The sequence below is a fragment of the Vipera ursinii genome (assembly GCF_947247035.1).
Source record: "Vipera ursinii genome assembly, chromosome: 4".
NCBI lineage: Eukaryota > Metazoa > Chordata > Lepidosauria > Squamata > Viperidae > Vipera > Vipera ursinii.
In genome coordinates, this window is record NC_139514.1 from 89963547 (window position 1) to 89988784 (window position 25238).

The 25238-nt window shown below is 34.7% G+C and overlaps 1 protein-coding gene across 1 annotated transcript in view; it reads left to right on the plus strand.

Moving 5' to 3' along the window:
- SH3RF3 (SH3 domain containing ring finger 3) overlaps positions 1-25238 on the plus strand; it is a gene marked incomplete at its 5' end in the record, with an annotated part of 97355 nt that overhangs the window by 16749 nt on the left and 55368 nt on the right. Inside the window, 3 exons of the mRNA XM_083362567.1 lie at positions 1780-2055; positions 16852-16947; positions 22148-22501. Coding sequence (XP_083218693.1) covers positions 1780-2055; positions 16852-16947; positions 22148-22501 — 726 coding nt within the window. The remainder of the gene's footprint in view (positions 1-1779; positions 2056-16851; positions 16948-22147; positions 22502-25238) is intronic.

A 25238-nucleotide genomic window follows, 5' to 3' on the forward strand; every position in this document is an offset into this window, starting at 1 on the left:
AAAGAGAAGAAGGAAAAGCTCAAAGGAGATCAGGAACTGAGACAGGAGGAGGTTAATGAGAAGCATCACAGCATGTTAAAAAGAGAGAAATGGTAACATGCTAAGCTGGGAAGAGAAAAAGTTGAGCCAACTAGGCTTAAAATAGGTTGAAACAGAAACATGAGGTATGATTTAAAAAGAAATCTTTGAGAAAATAGAATAATGCTGAGGGAAGCCTTCACACTGAACCAGAAGATAAGAGGAATGGTGCATAATAGAGAGTAGACATCTGAGAGCACTTTGGTGGCTGAAAGCTTTTGGACAGGGAAAGAATGACACTGAATGTCATACACTGATTTCTACTAAGCAATCAATTCATTGGTTTCAAGATCCTAGTTACCATTTAATTGCCTTGTGATTGTTGTTTGTTTGCTTGTAGTTTCTTAAGTGCTGCCATTTGATTTGTCTGAAATGTAAATGCTCAATGACTGAATCCCTAGCATATCATTAGGACTTCACTTTTTCCCAAGTACACGTAATTGTCCACTTTGTCTTATCAGAACTGAGTGATTCAAATAAAGACATATTTTGCAGTGTGGACATACAAGAAATGCTGAGACTTCCGTGGCTTCTTCATTTATATTACAAACCTGTTTTCATAATAGATGGACATTCTTCCTTTCATTTTTTGATAGGAGAAAGCTGAGAGGAAATCAGTAAGACTAATCAATTACTTGGGGGGAGTGTTTGTAGAGAAATTGCTTTAATGTGAAGCCACATTCTCTAAGAGTCTCTTTAATTAGAGTAACTAGAGGAAAAGTGGAGAGGAATTCTGTCTAATTTAGGGATTCACTGGCTAATTAATTTGCAATGGAAGAGAAGAAAACTAGCAGGGACTAGCTTGGAAAAGAGGGAAAATTTTCTGTATCCACAGAAAATAGTACTTGATTGATTGTGCAATAAATAGTACTCATTTTGTGTATTCCGATGCTGAAATATAGAGACTTAAAGATATTCAATCATGATTGATACTTCATAAAAATAGAATTGGATTTATATGCAGTACAAAAGTTGTTTTCTATTCATTGTACTATTTTAAAATTTTAAATACATGAACCTTTTTGTATATCATTGTGTGGACCCCTTTAAACACAAACATACCTGCATTTTATAGATAAATATAAATACATTCCAATTGCTATTCTTCAAATGAGTATAATTTCACTCACTGAAAGAGAAGAAGATTTGAAAACTCTGTAGTAAGAGAAAAATAAAATATAGTGGATAGAGAGAGTGATAATTACCTTATTAACAGTCTCAATTTGCAAAACAGCTGTTGGGCATACAAAACATTCTTACATAAGTGTCCTGAAAAGCAAATAGTGTGAGACATTTTTTGTCCCAAGTGCAGGAAATAAGAGTTTGATTTGCAGTTGCATCATACTAAACTATTTTGTAGTGAATTCTAAGATGAGAAATGGTTGACACAAAATAATTTGGGAAGGAGGGAGAATAAAAAAGGTTGGGTTTGAAAGAGTCTTCCAAGAATCACATTTTGCACCACTGCTGCCTAATATTAGGTAGGCAAAAATGCTATTTTCTTTAAGCTTATTCTTGTTTTGTCTCTAGTTATTTCAAAAGCCTTTGTTAATTTTGTGATAAACATTTTTAAACACATTATTTTTAGAAACTGCCTTTTGAACTTTACTTAAAACGGCAAAATGCAACAAACGCTAACAATAATGTATATTATAATTAATTGCATAATAGTACATAGTATTTTTCCTTTTTTTGTTGCAGAACCCCACTCAGCTTCCCTATGGAAAAGCTCTTTATGCCTACGAAGGGAAAGAACCTGGTGACCTCAAATTTAACAAAGGGGACCTTATTATATTGCGCCGAAAAGTAGATGAGAATTGGTATCATGGGGAACTGAATGGAAATCATGGCTTTTTCCCAGCAAGCTACATCCAGTGTATCAAGCCTCTTCCACCAGCTCCTCCACAAGGCAAAGCACTTTATGACTTTGAAATAAAGGACAAAGATCAAGACAAAGACTGTTTGACTTTTACCAAGGTAGAAATGTCCCCCCTTTTCTAATTAGTTTCATTATAGTTTCTAATGTATTTGCTTTAAAACCCTATTCTTTAAAGTATGAATTTTGGAGCTACCACAGAGCTCAATTCAGAGGTTTCCAGGGCAGGAGGTTAAAAAAAAGGCACATTGGCAGTCCAACTTACATAATTGAAGTCCCGACCCTTTTTAACATTCTTTTCTCATAACACATGTAAAGAGAGACAAGATTCCAATCATGTGGTTGTGGCTGCCATCTTGACCTTTTTTATTGCTCGCAATGATGCCTGTGCTCAACATTATTCCCAGAAAGGCCTCTGAACTTTGTCATTCTGATAAATTTCCTTCAGGCAGGCAACAAGGAAGGAGTTGTAGCCTGAAGGAATGATAAACTTACAAAGACAACATTTAAGTGATGTGGTATGATTACTTTTTATTTGAAAATGAATGCTTCTCTAATATAATGAGATAGTTTCAAAAATATTTTTTCATGCATTTGCTGCCATTTAGTGAATGATTTTCTGCCCTGTCAGTTAGGCTCCAGAACAGGACTCATTGTTGTAAAACAAAGTGGGGGTCCTTGCAGTTAGTGGCTACAATTGACCAAACCATCAGCTGGAGAACCACAGAGTACATGACTGGAAGTAAAACTGATTCAAAGGATTGAAATTGGGTTGCTCTTAGGTCACAGAACATGCTAAGCAAGAACACACTTTGCTCAGCATCTAGGATAAGCCAAGTAAAATAAGAGTAAACCAATTGAAAAACAGATTTCACAAACCTCAGTCTTACAAAAAAAAGTTCCAGTTTCTCCAGTTTCAAATAAAACCACAAAAATATGAATTCAGTGCTTGAAATGAACTGTGGAGGGACGTGACCAGAATTATAAGGGACTGAATGGAAAGAGAGATTAAGATCCTTAAACATCATTAGTTTTGATCTTAGAACCAGAAGTTAGCACAAAACTGACTGAAATTTCTGCTATAGCTCTATGGTCCACAACCTTTCAAAGATTAATATAACTGTGCTCATTCAGGTTACAGAACTGCACTGATTAAGCCTTAATGTTCAGCTTTTGTTGACCATGATATCTTTTAGGCAGCTGAAATCTAGCATTAAGACTTTGCTGCTTTATCCATAGGACATTGTTATGAAAGCCTGGAATAGTTGCCTTGTTCTTATGTCCCGTAGATGAATCATGTTCAATTGCAGCAGCAATTGAAAAAGATTTAAAGTTTTAAGGTTTGTGGTACCCTAAAAACTAAAAATATCATTATATTTACAATAAATCATGCAGCTGGGATTTTGTGGCTGTGCATTCCTACAATACACTAATGTAGACTAATACAGGCATATCCATCTTTCCCTAATACTGAATATATTGTTAGGCAACTGTCTGGTTACACTGAATTATGTCATCACAATTCGCCCTTCCTTTTTTCCAATGAGAAGAACAACCATGGAGATCAAAAAAGTAAGGAGTACTGAAAGGGTACTAACAATAGGGAGGAGGAGAAAAAGGAGGAGGAGAGGTGGGCACAAGCAAATTTGGAAGATCTGACATGATATAGCAGCCAGAGCTCCTAATATTTTCTATGTGTAGGCTCCTTGGGGATAAAAAGCTTAAGGAAGATCCAAATCAAAATGTCAGTTTTGGAAAGCCATGAGATAAAAAAATTCCAGAATATGAAGAAAGTATAGGAAGATGTTATTTGACTTAACTTGAGTACATTCTAAAAGAAGGCATTGTCTTTTCTGTGAAGTATCTTGGAAGTATCTAATACAGTTTAAATAAAATGAAAACAAAAGTTACCTGTTTGCATGTCATTGTATGAAGCATGTTTCTACCAAAGAAAATCCTAAAATGATAAATTTGATTAACCTACGTTAGGTTGCATTTTCATAAATATGGGAAGTGTTTCATTGAAGGTGTGGGCTTTTTGCTAAGGTAAAATCCATTTTGGAAAGGTTTAGAAAATTCACATTTTATCAATAGATACTTTATATCAGGGATGTCAAACTGACATTGTCAACAATGGGGAAAAAAGTCGTGATACGTCGTGACACATCATATAACATTGTGAGTTGACACCCCTTCTTTATATTGATAATCTTATGAAGATTACATCACTGTGTATATGAAGGAACTTCAGCATTTTTAATTCCTCTGAGATGCGGCTATTTAGTGGGAAAGAAAACCAAGAACTTAGCAGTATCTCAAAACTGCAGCTCCACAAACAATAATTAATCATTCCTGCACCCGGTTCTGGCAGTCCTAAAGGAAGAGAAAATATTTTCATTAACACATTTTGATTGAATTAGTCTCCAGAGTTAACTATTTTTATTTGTCATGATAAGGAAGCAGCAAACTGTTACTCACTTAATTTACTGCTACAATGTTTTTACTGCCAAAAAGGAAAAAGAAGGGTGTGTGGGATTTTCAACCTCCAGTACTCAATATAGTAGGACTGTTGTTCAATTGTGTGCTGGCTTCCTAACCTCATGAAACAAAAGGCTGTGGATGAGCCCCATAACACTTTGTTGACCTTGGAGAGTCTCCTCATCTTCCCCAGAGACCTAAATGCCCAACTCTCTTATTTTCTGCATCCACCAAATATTGGGGGGGGGGGTTTTCCTGGATGAGCATCTTATATCATTATCTAATAAGTTTTCCTCCCTCCAGTAAACTTTGTAGATGCTTTTTATCCAACTTTGATATGATTACTATCTCTAATCTGATTCTTCTCTCCTTTCATTCCTCTCATTGTTTCCCCATCACATTTTTATTCTTCAGCTTCCTCCCTGCCATATACGCCTTGTCACCTAGAATAATTTTGGTTCTTGTCTGTTGTTTTCTCTGACAGCAGATAATCTATTTTTCATTTCTGGATTTCACTCTGTCTTTATTTCGTCAGACGTTTCTATGCTAATTATAGTTGTCACTCTGCTGAAGAAGCTATTCCTATTGAGATAGATTCCAGATCCCACACACTACTGAAGTCACTCACTCACTCACTCAGCTCCACCACAATGACACGGCCTATCTGTTGTCATTGATATGATTTCTCTGAGAGATGCAGGCTAAAATATTCATTTCATCTTGGCTGAGAAGAAGAAAAAATCCTGTTTGTGTGAGTGAGACTCTTGACCATCTTATTTCTATTAATGGCTTTCCAGTAGTAAGTTGATAAGACTGTATGATCAAATCCAAACTAAGTAAAAATGATAAGTTTTTTTACATTAAACAAGTCTTTGATTCATTTAAAGTACAGGTAGTCTTCAGCATATGACTGTGATTGGGTCCAGAATGTCCTTTGCTAAGCAAGGGAATTGCTAAGTGAGTCAACTTTATAATCTTTTTTGCCATAGATGTTAAATGAATCGCTGCAGTTATTAATTGAATTACATGGTCTTTAAGCAAATATGGCTTCCCCCGTTGACTTTGCTTGTCAGAAACCAGCTGGAAAAGTCACCAATGAGATCACATGACTCTGGGATGCTGCAACCATCATAAATAAATGCCAGTTGCCAAGCCCTCGAATTTGGATCATGCAACCTTGGGTAACGGTTGTAAGTTGGAGGACAGCAAGTCACTTTTTCAATGCTGTTGTAACTTTGAACGGTCACTAAATGAATGAATGTTAACTAAGGACTACCTTAGTTATTATGGTTTGATTCAATTTAAGACTTCTACATTAATAGATATATTATAAGAATTGATTTCACAGTTTTACTTGTAAAATCTATTATTATAAAATGATGTTTATCATCTTATTTTATTTATTTATCATCTTTTAATAATCAAACCTATATACTGCCACAATCTTAGGACTCTTGGTGGCTCACAAAATAAGAATATAGAGTAAAATTTAAAACATATATATGAAAGAAATAAAATCCCAAACATAGATCATGGCATTATCCTAAGACCTCTGTTTTCAGCTTTTTCCAGGAAGCAGACAATATCAGAAATAGACGTGATATCAGGGCATTTTTTGTCATAGAACACCCAGAACGGAGTTCCGGCACCTTTTTTGGATGGAACCTTGTAGGGTAGACAAGGCAGTTGTATGACGTGTGTGAGTTCTGGCACCTTTTTTTTTTTACAAAAAAAGCACTGTGTGATATAGATATGGAGACTCATTGCCAATAGGAGATCTATGCAATAGTTTCTTTTAGATTGTAATTCCAATCTAAAATTATTTAAAGCTGCCCACCCAATTTTTATAAGACAGGAAAGGAAAAGAGGCATTTTGTGAGGTTATCTCTCTCAGATACGACATAGTAGGACTGTTGTTGAATATCTTGACTTGGGGAAAAGAGATCTCTGTTTCTTGCCTCCTTCAAGAAACAAAATGTTCATATGCCTATTGTATTTAAGCCAGTGTTTTTCAAATTTGGCAACTTTAAGATGTGTGGACTTCAACTTCCAGAATTCCCCAGCCATATGTTAGCTGAGAAATTCTGGGAATTGAAATCCACATATCTTAATGTTGCCAACCTTGAAAAATATTGATTTAAGCCCTGCCTTATTTTTGCTAAGATACTTGCTTTACATTTTTTAAAAAATATTTTCATTTTACATGTTACTGAACAGATGTTTCAAGCACTAATAATTAAGTGGGTAACAAACTATTTTTCAGAAATGCTTTCCCAGTTCTGATGGCCAGCTTCTGTTTTGAACACTCTGGGCCATTAGAACTGAGTGCTTCTCAACACAGATAGGGCGCTTCCACCCCAAGGAAATTGTGCCATTTTAAATACAAATAGTTTGAAGACTATGCTTATTTATTTATGGCTTAGGAAAAAGTCACCTTTTGTTTCAAACATTGCAACTCTGTAAACCTTACAGCTATTCTCCCTTTGTAGAATTTCTTGTTTTAATCCATCTCCAACTACCTGGGTTTAGCCGTCCTTTTAAGGCTTAGGAGAATTGACAGCTTTTCACCTCTACTCCATTGGGGCTACTCTGCAGGGAGGAAGCAGACAAATACACATATAAAGTAGGAGAGAAGAAGTGGGTGGAAGCAATTTATTATAATTCGCTTTTGCACTGGGAGAGGTGAGCATTTTTTATTTCTGCAAAACGTATTGCAATATTGTATGGCCAACAGAACAGAAGGGGATTGCAGATTCTATTCAAAAAGTGTTTTTGAGAAATTGGGAAGTAGATAACCATGGCATTATTTTAAAAGAAAAGTGTGATTTTGAAATGAAGGGCTGATTGACTACACTTTAATAAAAAGTAGAAAGACCCATAATAAATCCAGTCATAGAGTTTTCTTGGCAGCATTGTGGAAGATGTTTGCTCTTGTTTTCTTCTGGGAAGATTTTCTGACTTAATAAGAGGCAGTTAATCAATTGAAATGGCAGAGGTTTTATTTAGTTATTATATGACTCTGCCAGCTGAAAAGCTCACAGATCAACAAGATGGTCTCTATCTTAAAGATAAGGTGTAAATGAAAGAAAAGCCAGAAATGGACAAAATTCTTATAATCACTGGGTAGAAGTATAACAAGTGGCAGTTTGGTGTGGGAGGGCAAAAGCACCAGGCTAGACAGTGGGAGATTGTGAGTTCTAGTCCCATCTTAGGCACCAAGCCAGCAGGGATGACCTTGGGCTAGTGAATCTCTCAAGTACCATAGGATAACAGCAAGGACAAACCATTTCTGAAAATGTTGCCAAGAAAACTGCAAGAACATCCGTGGTTCCTTGCCAAGGATGACTGAAAGGTACGAAAAACAAAAACCTGAAACAGTTCAGAGAAGGCAAAACCATAAGTTACATGTTTTTAAGCAGATCAAAAGAAGTGCCTTTGCCTCTCTTCTCCCACTGTTCCGTGGGAGAAATAACTGCTTCCTCAATCTATGGAGATAGCTTGTTATCTAGGTGACTTGAAGCCAGTCACAGTCTCTCAGCATAACCTTACTATCAGATTGTTGTGAGTTAAATGAACGTGTTGTTACTCAGGCACACCATGGAAAAGCAAAGCAGATTCAGAAGGCACATAGCTCCTTCTTATTTCAAATCCTTTCTTAGTACTCCTTTGAAGAAAAATTGTGGGCAAGCATTCCTCAAAACAGTTGTTCCTCATTCTCAGCTGAGAGCATTGCTTTACCATTAAAAGGGCATTAAAGAATATGTGAGACATATGAAGCTAATGAGTACGGGAGAAACTGTGATGGCCGTCCTCACATATTTTTCAATTTCAATTTGTTTATTTATGTATACTTGTCTGATTCAAATACTTCTATTAGACCTTTGCCATTTATCCTTATATATATACATTTCTTTTTCCCTAATTCTAAGTAGCTGTACATTATTATTACCAACTGGCAAACAGGGATGGCACTGACAGTGGAAAATATACTATTTTGTCATCATCTCTATATTTCTCTTGCACAGTTTAGCTCTACTTTTTTCAAAAAAAAATATGCCAGGAATGATGTTAATAAATGCCACTACGTGTAGCATGACACTGTTTGTAACATTTTTCCAAGTAATTTCCCCCTCTCTGAAAAAATAGCTGACTTCTACTCCATTTACTAAAAATAAAATCAATTTTGACTGAAGTGATTGATTTCCAGCATAGCCATTGATGTCAATGAGAAAATAGAATTTCTTATCTTAACAATAACAGACATTGAGCAGATGTCAGGCAGTGATTAATTCTGAGGCATATTAGCAAAAAGGAACAGAAGAAAGGACATAACATCTCACATAGACAACAATTTTGAAACAATGATTCACAGCTTTGTTTGATGGAAATCAGTATGCATAGAATAGCAGACCGTGCAGTAAGATCAAGTGGCACTTCATCATTTATGTAAATAAATGATGGATTGTTTATTTCCTGGTTCAGTTCATATCCTGTTTCTAAAAGATGTTCCCAAGTCAGTGTATAACAATTTAAAAACAAAGGAATTTTGTTAGGTCATGTTAAGGGATTTATCTAGCATCTCACATACTAACCAGTCAGATGCTTTCCAGAAATTCACATGCAGTGCACAAATCATTGTCTTCTTCAGCAGCCAGAGTTGATTCAGAGAGATTCAGAAGCCGCCTTTAATAGGTTTAGTCTAATCTTCTTGAATTTGTCTTGAGTTAAAAGAGCAGAAGAAACCAATCTGGACAGGAGAAACTCATTCCTGTCAAGTCTGTGCCTGAATCCTGAACATATGGAGCTCATCATGGTCAGAGCAGGATACCTGCCAAATTCCACAACAAACACAGCATGGTACTAGGCAATGTTTCGAAGTCTTTTGAGAATCTCTGGCTTTCCCTTTCTTCCTCCTCCTCCTCCTCCTCTTCCTCCTAGTTTTTAGTCTGTAAGGTCACAGTGCCTTAAAGTTAGCAGACAAAGTCTATTACAGACATGTCATTGTCCTTGGTGACGCGCCCCCCCCCCCATGAATTATAGATCCAAATAAATTATGTAAAATAACAGGTTTTGCAAACAAGGACAAAGTGAAAAATATGGACTAGGATAAAATAGTTGGTTCCCAAGGATGTTAGTACAACCTTTGCTTTTTCCCAGTATGTCCTTGGTGTAGAAATACAGGTTGCCAATTTTTGTTTTTGTTAACATAAAATATAAATAGTTCAGGGAAACTGTATGTCAGTAATTTGTATGTTGTGGTAAAGCAGAATGGTAAATGTTGCCCGCATCTGACATTTTCATATAAAATGTGACATGAAAACTGATCTGAGTCAGATTGGATTGACTCATTAAATTTTTCAGTGGAATGTTGAAAGGCACTTTACAAAGCTGGCAATGGTCTGCTTTTTTCCACCAAATGGTGTATCTTGTGTACTAGTATCATCCCACTGATTTCATTCCTCGTGTAGTTATATAACACTCCATAGCTATACGAGATGGAAATTAGGCAGACAGCTTAGTCTACAAAACAGTGCATCTGCCAAAACAATTTTGCTGTGCTCTCTTTTTTCTGGCCTTAAATTTATTCCATCTTGTTTCCTTGCCAGTTATTTTATTTTTTTTAAGCTGACATGAAGACCTTGCATATATTTCTCACAGCATAAATATTTCTATACATTTCTTTCCCATGTATATTTTTATATATTTTTTCTAAGCATAATTTGTTGGTATATATTTTCCCTTGTATGCATCTTTCTGTATACTTTCCACCAATATACAAATCAATATACATATCTTTACTCTATGAAGTACATCTTAAGATTTGAGGAACTGCAAATCTGGGTCAATATCATTGTTTTAGTTCACATAAGGAGTCAAAACTGTGAGTTAGGTGGATATCATACCATCCCTAGCTTAGTGGTTGAACTTCGGTTCTTTTATAAATAGAAACATTTCCTTCTGTTCTTAATGTTTTCATTGCAAAGTTTATTACAGAAAAATCCCACTTTAATGGATAATTTGGAGAAGACCAAAGCCCATTAAACTTCTCAATATTCATTAATTTGCAATTTATTTGTGCATATATTTATTTTTATTCCACCTATTATTTTTATAAATAACTCAAGGCAGCTAACGTACATAATACTCCCTCCTATTTTCCCCACACAACTCTGTGAAGTGAGTTGGGTGATTTCTTTCACTATATAATATAACATAGTTTTAATATAAAACAATATAATTATAATGCCTCATTCAAACTATGGGCTTTAATGCAAAAGGCTGGCCCATTATTTCAACATAACATCTGGATAGACATGTGGTCTGTTGCATCAGAAGTCTGCCAAATGGGCAATCTGTTAAATTAAGGCTTCACTGTATTATATTCATTAGGGTTGGATAGAATTTTGAATTTGAAAGCGAAAAGCTGATTCAGAATAAAGAATAATAGATTGGAAGAGACCTTGTAGGACATCTAGTTCAACCCCCTGCTCAAGCAAGAGACGCTATACCATTTCTGACAAGTGGCTGTCCAGTCTCTTCTTGAAAACTTCCAGTGATGAAGCACCCACAACTTCTGAAGGCAAGCTGTTCCATTGTTTGATTGCTCTCACTGTCAGAAAATTTCTCCTTATTTCTAGGTTGAATCTCTTCTTGATCAGTTTCCATTCCATCCATTGCTCCTTGTCTGGCCTTTAGGTACTTTGGAAAATACATTGTTCCTCTCCTCTCTGTGACAGCCCCTCAGATATTGGAACATTGCTATCATGTCACCCTGGTCCTCCTTTTCACTAGACTAGCCATGTTCAGTTCTTGCAACCATTCTTCATGTGTTTTAGCCTCCAGGCCCCTAATCATCTGTGTTGCTCTTCTCTGCACTCTTTCTAGATTCTTAACATCTTTTTTATAGTGTAGTGACCAAATGTGTGGTCTTACTAAGACTTTATAGAGTGGTATTAGTAACTCATGTGATCTTTGTTTTATTTTTTTACAAATTTTATTGAATATACAATTAAAAACAAAAGTGGACATGTTACAGCTTCCCTGGCTTCAACATTGCTATTAGTATTACCTTATATAAAGAAAAAAACGAAAAGAAGAAAGAAAAAGAAGAAATTTACATTGTAACAAAGTGTGCATATAACATTTGTGAGTTTTCTAGTGAACATTCATTGTCTACAATGTAATTAAGTATCTTTCAGTTCTATCCTGTAAAAGGTTTCTAAACTATCAACTAATCAGTCAGTATTCATCCCAGCGTTCCTCCTTAACTCTAGCCATTTGTACACATTGTTCCAAATTTTGTAATAGTCCGTTTCGGTTTTGTTTTTGATCTCTAATGTTAACTTATCCATTTCAGCACAGGATAGGATTTTGCTTATTAATTCTTCTTCAGTAGGGGTTTCTTTCCTTTTCCATTTTTGAGCGTAAGCCAATCTTGCTGCAGTCAAAATATGCAGTATTAAGTATAAAGATCCTTTGTTGAATTTATTGTTAATAATCCCTAGTAGGAAGGTTTCGGGTCTTAGTTCAATTTTTGCGATGTTATCTCTTCAAGCCAATTTTTTATCAGGTGCCAAAAGTTTTGAGCTTTTAGACATTCCCACCACATGTGACAATAGGTCCCTGGTAACTTTCTACATTTCCAGCATGTCAGTGAGGTGTTTTTATCCATTTTTGCTAGCCTTACGGGGGGGAAGGTGCCACCTATAAAACATCTTGTATAAATTTTCTTTATAGGTGGTGGCTAGTGTTAGCCTCCTGTTCCTGTCCCATAGTGATTGCCAATTGTCTAGATCAATGGTATAGCCAAAAGTTTTGCTCCAGATTAGCATTGTATCTTTAACCTGTTCTTCTATCATGTCTTGTTCTAATAAATATTGATATATCTTTTTTATCATTTTGTCTTCTGTTCCTAATAGGATTTTATCTAATTCTGTGTTCTCTAATTTTATCCCAGGTTCTTTTTTATCTTTTCTGTATCGTGTCTGTATTTGCAAGTAAGCCCACCATTCCAGTTCTATACCATCTTCTAATAGTGTTTTCCTTGTTTTCAGCTCTCCGTTCTTATCTAGAATATCTTTGTATGTAATTGTTCTTCCTAAGTTCATGAATTTTGGGTGCATAAATATCTCCAATATCGATATCCAGTTGGGAATTTCTATATAATTAATTTTTTTTTTAATTTTAGTCCACACCTCTATTAAAGCCCATCTAATTTGGCGTTTCTGAAAGTACTGATGTGCCTTGTGTTTCCCATCCCACAATATCGCATGCCACCCTATCTGCAAGTCATGGCCTTCTAATGCTAACAATCTTCTGTTCTTTAGATTTATCCAGTCCTTTATCCACACAGATGCTCCCGCCTGATAATATTTTTCCCAGTTCGGGAGGCCAAGCCCTCCTCTTTCCTTTGCATCCTGTAATAGTTTAAATTTAATTCTTGGTTTTCTCCCTTACCAGATGAATTTGGATGTAATTTTATTTAGGTTTTCAAAGAAATCTTTGCCTAATTTAATCATACACATTGGAATAAAAAGAGTAGTTTAGGGAATATATTCATCTTGATTGTCGCTATTCTCTCCACGAAGGAGAGTTGCAAGTTTTTTCATCTGTCTAGGTCTACTGTGAATTGGTCTATTAATTTATTGTAATTTCCTCTTTTGAGTGTGATGCATCTTGCTGACAGTTGGATCCCCAGGTACCTTACCCTTTGAATATTATTTTTTTTTAATATTTGAATATTAATTTTTTCCACTATCTCAGTTTCTTCTAGTTTGGACATGTTTTTAACTAGCATTTTGGTTTTTTCTTTGTTAATCTTCAACCCCTACATCTCCGTAATTTTCCAGAACCTGTATTAGTCTTGTTCTGGACTCTAGGGGCTCTTCTAAAATAAAAACTAAGTCATCTGCATAGGTCTGTAGTTTAAGTGTCTCTTTCTTGGTTTCTAATCCTTTAATCAGCTTATCTTTTTGAATTATTCTTGTTAATACCTCTAGAGAGAGTACAAATAATAGTGCTGAAAGTGGGCAGCCTTGTCGCGTACCATTTTGTATTTGAAAGCTTTTTGTTAATTCTCCATTTATAATTACTTTTGCTTCTTGTTTAGAGTAGATTGCTTTGAACATGTTTATAAATCTTTCCCCAAATTACATATATTTAAGTTGGGTCAACATAAAATTCCATTTAACATTGTCAAATGCTTTCTGAGCGTCAACAAAAATCAATGCCATTTGTTTTTCAATGTTTGATTCATAATATTCTAGGGTGTCTAATATAATCCTAACATTGTGTCTTATTTGCCTTTTGGGTAAGAAACTGTTTTGGTTGGTATGGATAAATTCAACCAAGTATCTTATTAATCTTTCTGCCATTATAGTCATAAAGATCTTATAAACCGTGTTCAATAAAGAAATAGGTCTATAGTTTTTAATGCAGGTCAAATTGGAGTTTTCTTTAGGAATTAGCGAGATGGTTGCTTCTTTCCATGAATTTGGGATTTTTGCTACTTTTAATACTTCATTAAATTTATCCAATAAAGTTGGGCCCAAAATTTCTTGAAGGTTTTTGTATATTTCAGAGGGTAGTCCATCAGGACCAGACATTTTGTTACTTTTTTGTTTTTCAATTGCTTCTATAATTCCCTGGGGTGTTATGTCCTTGTTTAATATATTTTGAAATTCTTCGGGTACCTTCAGCAAGTCTGCGCTCATGAAGCATTGTAATATTTTTCCCTCACTGATCTTTTCATCATCTTTATAGAGGCTTTTATAGAATTCGTACGTTACATTTTTTCCTTCATTTTGATATACCATCTCCCCTACTTCATTGCATAGTTTAATAATACATCTTTTATCTTTTTGTTTTTTCAATCTGTAAACCAACCATCTCCAGGTTTATTTGCATGTTCAAAAAAATTTGGCTGATATTTTTTATTCTTTGTGCCATTTCTTCCTGTTCTATAATATTCCATTTATGCTTATTTAAATCTAGTTGTCGTTTTAGGTCCCTACATTGTGGTTGTTGGGGTTTTTTTGTAGTTCTCTTTCCAGTTTTTTGTGCTCTTCCTCTAAACTTTTTAGATATTGCCTTTTCATTTTATTTTCGTTGGCCATATGTGCAATTGCGGTTCCTCTCATGACTGCCTTGGCCGTATCCCATAAGTTTTGGATGTTAGTCTCCTCTTTCTTATTCGTCTGGGAGAATATCCTCATTTGCTCTTCCATCTTACACTTAAATTCTTTTTTATTTATGATTACCTTTTTTAGGGTCCACCTCCTTGTTGTTGTCTTCTGTCCTTTCCATTTAATTATAATGGGATTATGGTCTGTCCATGTATTAATATCTATTGCTACTTTGTCTATCTGAATTTAATTCTTTCATTATCCAGACCATATCAATTCTAGACCACAATTGGTAACGCCCTGAATAATATGTGAATTGCTTTGCATTCAAATTTCTCTCCCTCCAACTATCCTGAATATTAAGTTCCTCTATCATTTTGAAAAAAGTACCGGGTAGTATTCTCCTGGTTCCTTTCCTTACTTTCTCACATTTATAATCTAATTCTCAATCTACAATTGCATTGAAATCACCAATTAAGCAAATGTTCTCATATTCAACGTCACCAATAACTTTATATAGTTTCTTATAAAATTGTCTTTGTTTCTCATTGGGGGCATAAATTCCTACCAGGGCGACTTTTTTTTTATTCAGGGAGATTTCAATTATCAATATTCTACCTTCCTCATCTTGATAGATTTGTTTTGCTGGGATTCTTTCCTTGACATATATCACAATTCCTCTTTTTTCTGCTGTGAGAGTGATACAAATTTAATTCCTAACTTAGGGTTAGGTTAGTTCCAGGTTGCTCCAGGATTCTTGAAAGATATGGGAAGAATAAAGAAGCTGCACCATCTCCCAAGAATTGCAGTGTAGTTGCATGAAAGTATGTCTGCTGTTTATAAAAAATTACTGACAGATGCTACATGGGTTGTCCCTGTTTCTTTCTGCCTTCAAATCTGTGGCCATATGCAGCCCTAATATTCATCACATCTAGGCAGATGGAGAAGAAAAAGTATTGGGGAAAGCCTATAAGATGGATATAACTGAAAAAGAGGAGGTGCTTCTGTAAGGAGCAGGCAGCATTTATCCTCTGTGAGAATGGCAGGGAGCAAGCCAACTGCCCTCAGATACTTGCTTTGAAATGTCAAGTTCAGAACACATAGGAGCCCAGTAGCCAAAGAATACATGTAGAAGCAGAAACAGCTTAACCAGCTTCTGTACTATGGACAATAGAGTTTGAGTATATTGTTTGTAATTGTAATTCAGTCCAGTATAACATCTGTCTTTCTTTTGTGTTACATAGTATCTTTGTCATTTTCGGTCAGTAGATTTTTGTGGATTTCAAATTCCCTGAACTCCAAATTTAATATTTTTAGTTCTAGGTTTTTTTTTTTTTTGGAGTAAGCAGATGCTTCAGTGCAGTTTTAAAATGGTAACAGAGTAGATATTTCTTTCTTTCTTTGTTCATTTGGCTCTATGTATTGGGCTCTATGGAGCCACCAAATCAGGAAATACTCAAAGCAGCTTATCTGAAAAACTCAGTAATCAGACTACAAAACGTATGAAAATTAAATTTTACTATGTGGAAATACATAAAAAAAATATTTCAGCCATCCCTCATCAGTCTTCACTTAGTGGAATGACAAAACATTTCAGCCAATTTGAAAAGCCAGATTTTGTCAATAAAAGGAAACATGTGTTATTCTTTTCCATTGTAATAATTAGGGTATGACATGGGTAATTATTACAGCTGACAAAGGAAATTGAGGAAATTGAAAAAGAAAACACTTTATATAGGAGAAGTAAAGGAGTTAATGTAAATCATATGAGCACATTTCATGAGATAACTTGCATTCTTTGCAAGAATGAGCAGGCTTTAGGATTTGGGGATCTATATTGTTTTTATTTGAAAATCAGGTTCTTTGAACAAGAGTCAAGTTTGGAAAGCATGTACTTTGAAATTAGTCTTGAGTATGAGAAATGAACTGTCTGTTGCTCTCATCCTGAATGCATATACATATACAGTGTTGAAATGGAAATATAATTGGAATTCAAAAATTACAAACAAATCAAGATAGCACCAAATGATTTCATGCTTTTTTTAACAATGGCTAAGTGCAATTTAAAAAATTAATTTGTACTGTAGTCTTTTAAGAAGTTGGAAAATGTGTAACAAGTTATATCTTATTCTGATAAAAATAATTTGCTTCCTAGAATATTTGGTTTTGCTTTACTTTGTGAGAAGTTTGTGAGATATATTTAAAGAAATTATTTTTTTTCTCCCCACTTCCTTTGAAACAGAAATATTTTTAAAAATCTTATTTTTATTTTGTGCATTATCTATCATTTTTTAGGATGAAATTTTGACTGTCATCCGAAGAGTAGATGATAATTGGGCGGAAGGAATGCTGGGTGATAAAATTGGAATATTCCCTATTCTGTATGTGGAGGTAAACCCAGATTACTTTTGTACTTTGTTGAGAGAAAAAGCTTGATTTTTATCATTTGATTTTTTACGGTGAAATCGATATAATTCTTTTGATAGTGAACACAAAGTGCAGGATTTTTCTGTTGCCCTGAGATGAACACACACACAGACAAATAGCACTGTCAGCCTAATGCACTTTTAAAAACTGTCAGAGACTTTTCTGTGAAGAATATACAGTCCAATTTAATTGATCATTTTGAAAAATACAAGTCAACAAAGACAAAACTTCAGCTTGAAAATTTACCTTCAGTTACTATAGAATTGAATTTACACTTGCTTAAAAATGTACTTTTTTTCTCTGCTGTTTTCCATTTCTATGAATGTCTTAGTATACTGAATTCTTCCCCTTTAATCCAGGTAGTTGCTGCTTTTTGAAGGCACAAGTTGCTAACCAAGCTAATCCTCTAATGGAATGATTTATTAAAAGTGAGCTTCTCCAGGAAAATTCTTGTTCATAGCAGCCTTTGCCTATAAATCAAAGCTACAAATGTAATATATGACTGGTTGCACCTGATAGTTCTGCAGCTTGTGGAACCCCTAATTCACATTGCAGGGTCTCGACTTTCACTGATATCTTGTGCCAATATGGATCATAAAATTTAGCCAAACTGCATGCATAATTCCCACTCCACTTTATTTCTACACTGCATAAGGAAACTTGTATGTAACAATGAAATGTGACAGATAAAATGGATAGTTTGTCACAAGTTAATTATGTCCCAGTTTTTGACATCAATAGTAAGGGTTTCTTAATGAATATATTACCTATGTTTGGGTTTATTATACTGAAACAACGATTTTGTTGATTGTAAATCACAACATATGTAGTAAAAGGGTTAAGATGTTGGAGTGGAGTGGGGAGATGATTCATTTATGTTATATAAGGTAACTTAAGGCCAGTCCCTCTAACTCATAAGATTATTATAAGGGTAAAATGAGTGGAAAACCTACATGCACAGCCTTTATCTCATAACATGACAGTTACATGTAATAATATGTAAATAAATCTCTCAAAATAAGTCCTTCCCACTGTTGTAGCCCATCCTTCAGAAATAAGTCACCATTCTCTTTGAAAGACCTGAAGGAAAATTAAAAAATAAAATAGCTGTCTGCATGTTTACAACAGCAGTACAGTTATTCAATATTATGCAAAGCACCTTGGATATAAATTCTTCAGTGACAACAGCTATAATTTTTTAAATTATGTTTTAGCAACTGTTATTGAAACATTGACTGCTTATGGTGGTGTAATGGCTGATGATATTCTATACCCATAATGTTAGATGCAGCAGTTTATTTGATTAAATGGTACACAGTGGGACTTCTCTTGGCTGTTATGCTCCTGTCAATCAATGCACTAGGACTAAACTAATTATTATAAAGAAATCTTCAGGGGATTGTTCAATCAAAAATATTCTGAGAATTAAGGTGTGAAGTCTACTATTCATTCTAACTTGTTTTGGCTCTCTATAATGTCATTATGAAAGGAGGAACTTCACAAACATTTTAAGATTATAGTTCCTAGTTCATATTTTGCTTCTGTTAAGATCTGCGGAAGAAGCTGAAATTTTCAAGGACCATCTTCGGTAAGGTCCTACCGTTTCCAGTAGTGCCACCTTCCGTACCATCAAAGAGGAAAGAGGCATAAAGTATAACATTCTGAGAAATGAAAGAGAAATGTAACATATATACATTATTTTCTTACAAGGCCATATTCTTTTGAAAAGTTTTCATTAAAACTTTTATTGCTTAAAAAAAACTTATAGGTTCTGGGACTGCTGTTGAAAAAATAACTTGGAGTGGGGCGGGGGGAGTCACCATGCAATATTGAAATTCAACATAATGCAAGCACAAGGAATAAAGTCAGACTAGAGTCTTGGACTTTAAGAGACTTGATTTTAAGAAACCTAGAGAGAGGATTCCTATTATCCAGGAGTAGAAATATTTAATAAGTCTGATTTTTTTTCAGTTTTACCTAACCTTCAGCTCTTTTCATTGAACCACAAACAATGCCCAATGTTTACTTAGGCATTCTCTCATTAGCAGTGTAGCTCATAAATGTCACAATCTGCTTTTGAATAACTTCTCCAAGTTGCACAATGATCATCACAGCCACAAAATAAAAATCTATTAGTAAAGAAAAATTTTCATGAGCCATGTACAAGATCCAACATGCAGATTTGCAAAGAGGTGTCTATCAACTTGGGTGCATTGGATTTTTAACACATGTGCCATGTACAAAATATTCTGTTAAGGCTTAGTTGTTCTACTCATATTCACAATATTCAATGCTGAATACTAATTATTGTTCAAAAATGGAGTAATATCAATAGGGTAATGTGAAATTTATACTAAAGGGTAGAATTAGGAAAATATTTTATTTGTTGTATTTTACCAGCATTTTTTAAAAAAAAGATTATTTACAATGATAAATTGTACATTGGGACTGCCAACAAAGCTTAGTATTCACACAGAAGATTCAACCAAATTAAGCCTATAAATCCAAAAATGAGATCACTGGACTATATTATAAACACTTTGAAATAGCTGGATTATACTAGCTGTGAGTAAATCACATCTCAGCAATATCAAGATATGTTTTGTTGTGGTAGTTTAAGGTGAAGGAATTTAATAGTCTGCTCAAGTATTTTATGTCTCCCCTAAATGTCTACAGCCTGTCATATATAAATTAAAGGAATATTATTCAATATTATATGTTCATAGAAAATAGTATTGTTGAGGGATATTCTCCACACAAAAAATCCAGGTTTCTACTTAGGTAAAATATTAACTGTAACATTTCCTGTTCAAATATTATATTTGCTCTAGGGAAGAAAAAAAAAATCCCTTGTTCACTGTCGGGATTAATGCTTACTGTTGCTATATGCATTGTGTATTTTCTTTTTACAAACTCATAGATGCTATCCTGTCTTAAACACTGCTTTGATATACATTCTTTTTTTTAAATTTACTTATAAACAACCTTCCTAGTAAATAACAGAGAGGCTATATATAAAGATAATAGTAAATACATATTGTTATATGTTGAAGAAAATAATGGTTATGTCAGAATTTCTACAAATATAAGAATGTAAAAATTAAAACGTATATGCAGGAGTATTGAACATAACATCAGAATATTCAAGTAAATATAAAAATAAAAATATAGTGTAAGTATAAAAATGGATAATTCTCTTTTTGAGATAAATAACTTTTTCTCAGCTCTTAAAAGAGAAGTAAATCTCACCTAGTGGGTGAACTAGCAATGAATCTGTGTTTTTATATACTATCACAATCTAACAGGAAATTAATATGTTAAAGCCAATTAATTGTACTTATGCTTTTTCTGAAATAAGGTCTGCAAGCATTACACTATATACTCTTGATCAGTGGTGAGATTCAGCCAGTTCGCACCAGTTCAGAGAACTGGTAGCTAATTTCTTTTGAGTTCAGAGAAACATCCCCCCTTCCTGCCCCTGATCGGACCCATGTGACACCTTCTTTCCAGCTCCGACACGGTCTTCTGTCACTTCCTCCGCCACCATGGGCAGTCTCAGAAACAAAATAAGTTTGTGGGACTAAAAAAAAAGTTCAATCAATCAGTTCAGTTGTCATGCATCTGAATTTTGATCACATGACCATGGGGATGCTGCAATGGTCATAAGTGTGGGAAATGGTCATAGGTCATTTTTTTCAGAGCTGATGTAACTTTGGTCGCAAAATGAACTGTTGTATGTTGAGGACTACCTGTAACAACTAAAATAACTTAAATAACTATGATGAAAAAAACTATAATTAAACAGGCAGTAACAATAGATGCATCACTGCATTCTAGAATAATGCATAATACATAAAGAATAATGAATAGATAGCCCTCGACTTACAACAATTCATTTAGTGATCATTCAAAGTTACAGTGGCACTGAAAAAAGTGATTTATGATCATTTTTCACACTTAGGATCTTTGTAGCATGTGATCAAAATTCAAATGCTTGACAACTGGTTCATACATATGACCATTGCTATGTCCCAAGGTCACATGATCAACTTTTGCAATCTTCTGACAAGCAAACTCAACAGGAAAGCCAGATTCACTTCACAACTGTGTTACTAACTTATCAACTGCAATGATTGACTTAACAACTGTGGTAAGAAAGGTCGTAAAATAGGCAAAACTCACCAAATGTCTCACTTAACAACAGAAATTTTGAGCTCAATTGTTGTCAGTTGAGGACTACCTGTATTGCAATAGTCTACCTGGGAAATGATTAAGATATGAATAACCATGAACAAAGCTTCCCAATCCAGGAAAATGCAAATTTTCATACAAAATGTATTTGTGCAAAGGCTTTCCTGGACACAGTTGTCATCTTTTTCCTTAAAACATGAACTGAATTTTGAACCAGCATGGTTTGGGGAAAAGGATATTTCACTGGATCTACAAATGAAATTGGCATTTAAAGTTGTGGCTTTTAAAGTTGTGGCTTTAAAATTAAAAAGAAAATACTAATAATCTAAGAGAATGACCCAGATAATTTTTTCCTACTAGATTTACAAAAGAGGGAGGGAGGAAGAAAGGAAGGAAGTCTTCTTTTTTATATATCTTTGTATATTTAGGATTTGCATGAAATAATGTCTCATTACAGTGATGTAATTGTAAATTTTGCACTGCAAGAGAGTTATCGCTCTTCTCTTTCTCACTGTATGGCATTAATGCCTATATGACAGGACTGCTCTAAATCAGTAAATAATAACATCAGCTTCTCAAAAGAAGACTAATTCATCAGTGGGATTTTAGATCATTGAACAAACTGCATGGGAGGAATTGGCTTCTCTTATAACGAAACATCTTATAACAGAATATTTTTATTTTATTTTTAATTCAATAGCATAGCCACTGTTTATTGTGTTTTGTACTCTGCTTCTAAAAGAGAGAATTTTGTTAGTCTCATATACATTTAACTAACAGTAAGTTCTAGTTGAACTTAAGTGAACTGAAAAAACATTACATTCATATGTGTAAGTTAAAGTACTAGCAACATTTCATTCTTATGCTGATTGGCTTCCATTGTTTATACTCTCATTTGATGAAGGACTTTGAATTCTATAGATACTCAAAAATAACAATTTTGTAATGCCTCCTTTTTTATTTCTTCTTTTAGCTCAATGAATCAGCCAAGCAACTTATTGAGATGGACAAGACCAATGTAGCTGCTGCATCTGGCAGTGATGTCCCTTTGCCAGTTGACACTAACCTGGCAGTAAGCACAGTCCAGTGCTGTACACTGAACAGTGCTGGAGCAGTCAGTGCCATTCAGCGACATATTGATGGCAAGAAGAATGCCAAGAAGCGCCACTCCTTCACTGCTCTCAGTATGACTCACAAATCGTCCCAGGCCTTGAATAATAGACATTCCATGGAGATTAGTGCTCCTGTCCTGATAAGTTCAAGTGACCCCCGTGCTGCAGCCAGAATTGGAGATGTGGCTCATCTCTCCACCAGTGCACCAGTCCAGGTAAACTCTTAATTAACCACAATATCCAGTCAACAATGGGAGAGACCAGATAGAACTGACTTCTTCATGTGCTTTAGCTATTAAATTGCAGTAGAGGAATTGGATGGCAGAAGTCCCCAAAGTACCATCCTAATAAAAGATTTTAATTAGCTGCTGCTTCTTCTTCTTCTTCTTCTTCTTCTTCTTCTTCTTCTTCTTCTTCTTCTTCTTCTTCTTCTTCTTCTTCTTCTTCTTCTTCTTCTTCTCCTTCTCCTTCTCCTTCTCCTTCTCCTTCTCCTTCTCCTTCTCCTTCTCCTTCTCCTTCTCCTTCTCCTTCTTCTTCTTCTTCTTCTTCTTCTCCTTCTTCTTCTTCTTCTTCTTCTTCTTCTTCTTCTTCTTCTTCTCCTCCTCCTCTACTCCTCTTCTTCTCATTCTGTCATTTTTTTAAAAATAAGAAGTAAAAATAAAAATTTGTTAGGGAGAAAAAAGATCCTGGCCCTCCCCAGGAACAGAAGACAGAGGAGTCACCTTGGGCTAGTTACTTCTTCTGAAGACCAATTAGTTTCAGTCTCTGCAATAAGCCAGTTTAACAAAGGTTTCTGGTAAAGAACAAGGTAAGTGTGATGCCAAAAACAGTAAACAAAATACTAAGAAAAAAACTGTTTAAATAAATATTTTCAGACCTTTTCATATATATTACATATGTGCATATTTGAGAGCAAAAAGATTATTTGGAGCCTGTGGGGCCATAAACAGCATATTTCTAGAACTCCTTAAATCAAATATAAGATTTCCCAGGATTGTGCAGCAGCTGCAGAGGATAATCATGGAATTAAGGGAAAAGATGCAGCATTTGTAGGCATTATAGTTCAAAACATCTGGAACACATAGATGCCTACAGTACGTCTGATTTGTATGAAAACAAAATTAAGACATTAATCAAATAATAATCTTATTATAATGGTATTTACTGCTACTGCTATTGGTAGTAGTACTTTTTAAAATCTCTCTCTCTCTCTCTCTTCTCTCTCTCTCTCTCTCTCTCTCTCTCTCTCTCTCTCTCTCTCTCTCTCTCTCTCTCTGAAAGGTTTTATGTCATTCATATCAGCTTTAAAAAGTACTAAAGTAATAGTACATATATATGCCTGTGTTAAGCCCCAATGATTTCTGTAGGACTTATTTCTGGGCAAAGAGGCATAGGTCCATGATATTTATAACGTTTCTTTTTTTTCCTACATAAGTAAAAAAGGTTATTGGGCATTTACCTCATAGCTAGTGTCATATAGACCAATGTGCATTAAGTAAGAAAGCCTTTTAAAACTTTAATGAAAATCTAGAAGCATGCAGTGAGACTTACTGTTTCTACTAATCTATACATTAGAATAAAATAATCTTTAAAAAAATAGGCTCTGCCTAGTGTTTTTTCCATGGCCATTATTTACACACTTCTGTTTTCCAACAATATATGCAAGACTACAAGCTTTACAATTCAGTAATAACTGCATGTGCTGTCCAAAATGAACTGGCTATATTGCTCCTTTCATATAAGAAGAGTTGAAACTGTGATACAGAGAGTCCTTTTAGCCAAGCAAAAAGGTTTGCATGAACCAAAATAGGCTTTAAATTGCCATCCCATACATACAATGATGCACAGGCACTAGCAGCTTTTATGTGTTGTTTTGCAAAATGCTTTTATGGCTCCCCTAGGTTTAAAATGCAAATTGTGGTGCGGAAAGCTGCTCTTAGAAGTGGGGTAATAAAATGAAATCCTCCTAAGGGAACAAAATCAAGTTTACAAAAAATAAAGGGTGCATATTTTCTTTATGCAATCATACATATTCCAAGATAGAACCATATGGAGAAAGACTAATATTGTTTTATAAAGAACCAGCAGCAGCCATTTTGTAACGCTGTGGCTTTTAAAAAAGTAGCTATAAATCCTATTCCCACTATGTAGTCCAGACTTAATATTTTACTGTTTAGTAAGTAGAATGTCTGGGTAAACAATTGTATTTAAAAAAATCTCACTGTAACCATCCCTTAATATCACAGTTCCCTGGATTGCAACAAACCAAAATTTATATATCTCTTCCAAATCCTCTTGCAGTGATTCACTAATAAACCTTATTACCTACGGACAGTTTTCCTGTGGTAATACTTTATGGTAACTAGAATGTGAAAATTAGAACCATATGAAAGCCCATAAAGATCAGACACAACTATGCCATTTCTATATCCACATATGTATTGTAATGTTACAACTTATCTTGAGTGGGAAATTCCATCTTTGATGAAAAATTGTATGAAAAAAAATGCTTAATTATCATTCTTCAAAATGGGTGGGGTATTGTATTACAGAACAATGGAAAACAGGACTTCAGTGAATTCTAACCAGCGAGAGCTGGTTGTGGAATTTCCCCAGAATGGCAATTTACTAATCAAAGCTGTGATTATAAGGTCAGTTTAGTTTATATAGTCTCTGCTGTAACTTAGAAGTTGATCCTAAATTCAAGAGCTGATTACCCCCAACCTGTGCAGTTTCCTAAGCAGATCTTTTTGAGCTTCTATAGAATTAACTCTCATACACAAACATACATACACAATGTACAACCACAATTGAGCCCAATATTTCTATTGCTAAATGAGATAGTTGTTAAGTGACATTTGCCCCATTTAGGACCTTTCTGGCCAAAGTGGTTAAGTGAATCACTGCAGTTGTTAAGTTAGTAACACAGTTGTTAAGTGAATCTGGCTTCCC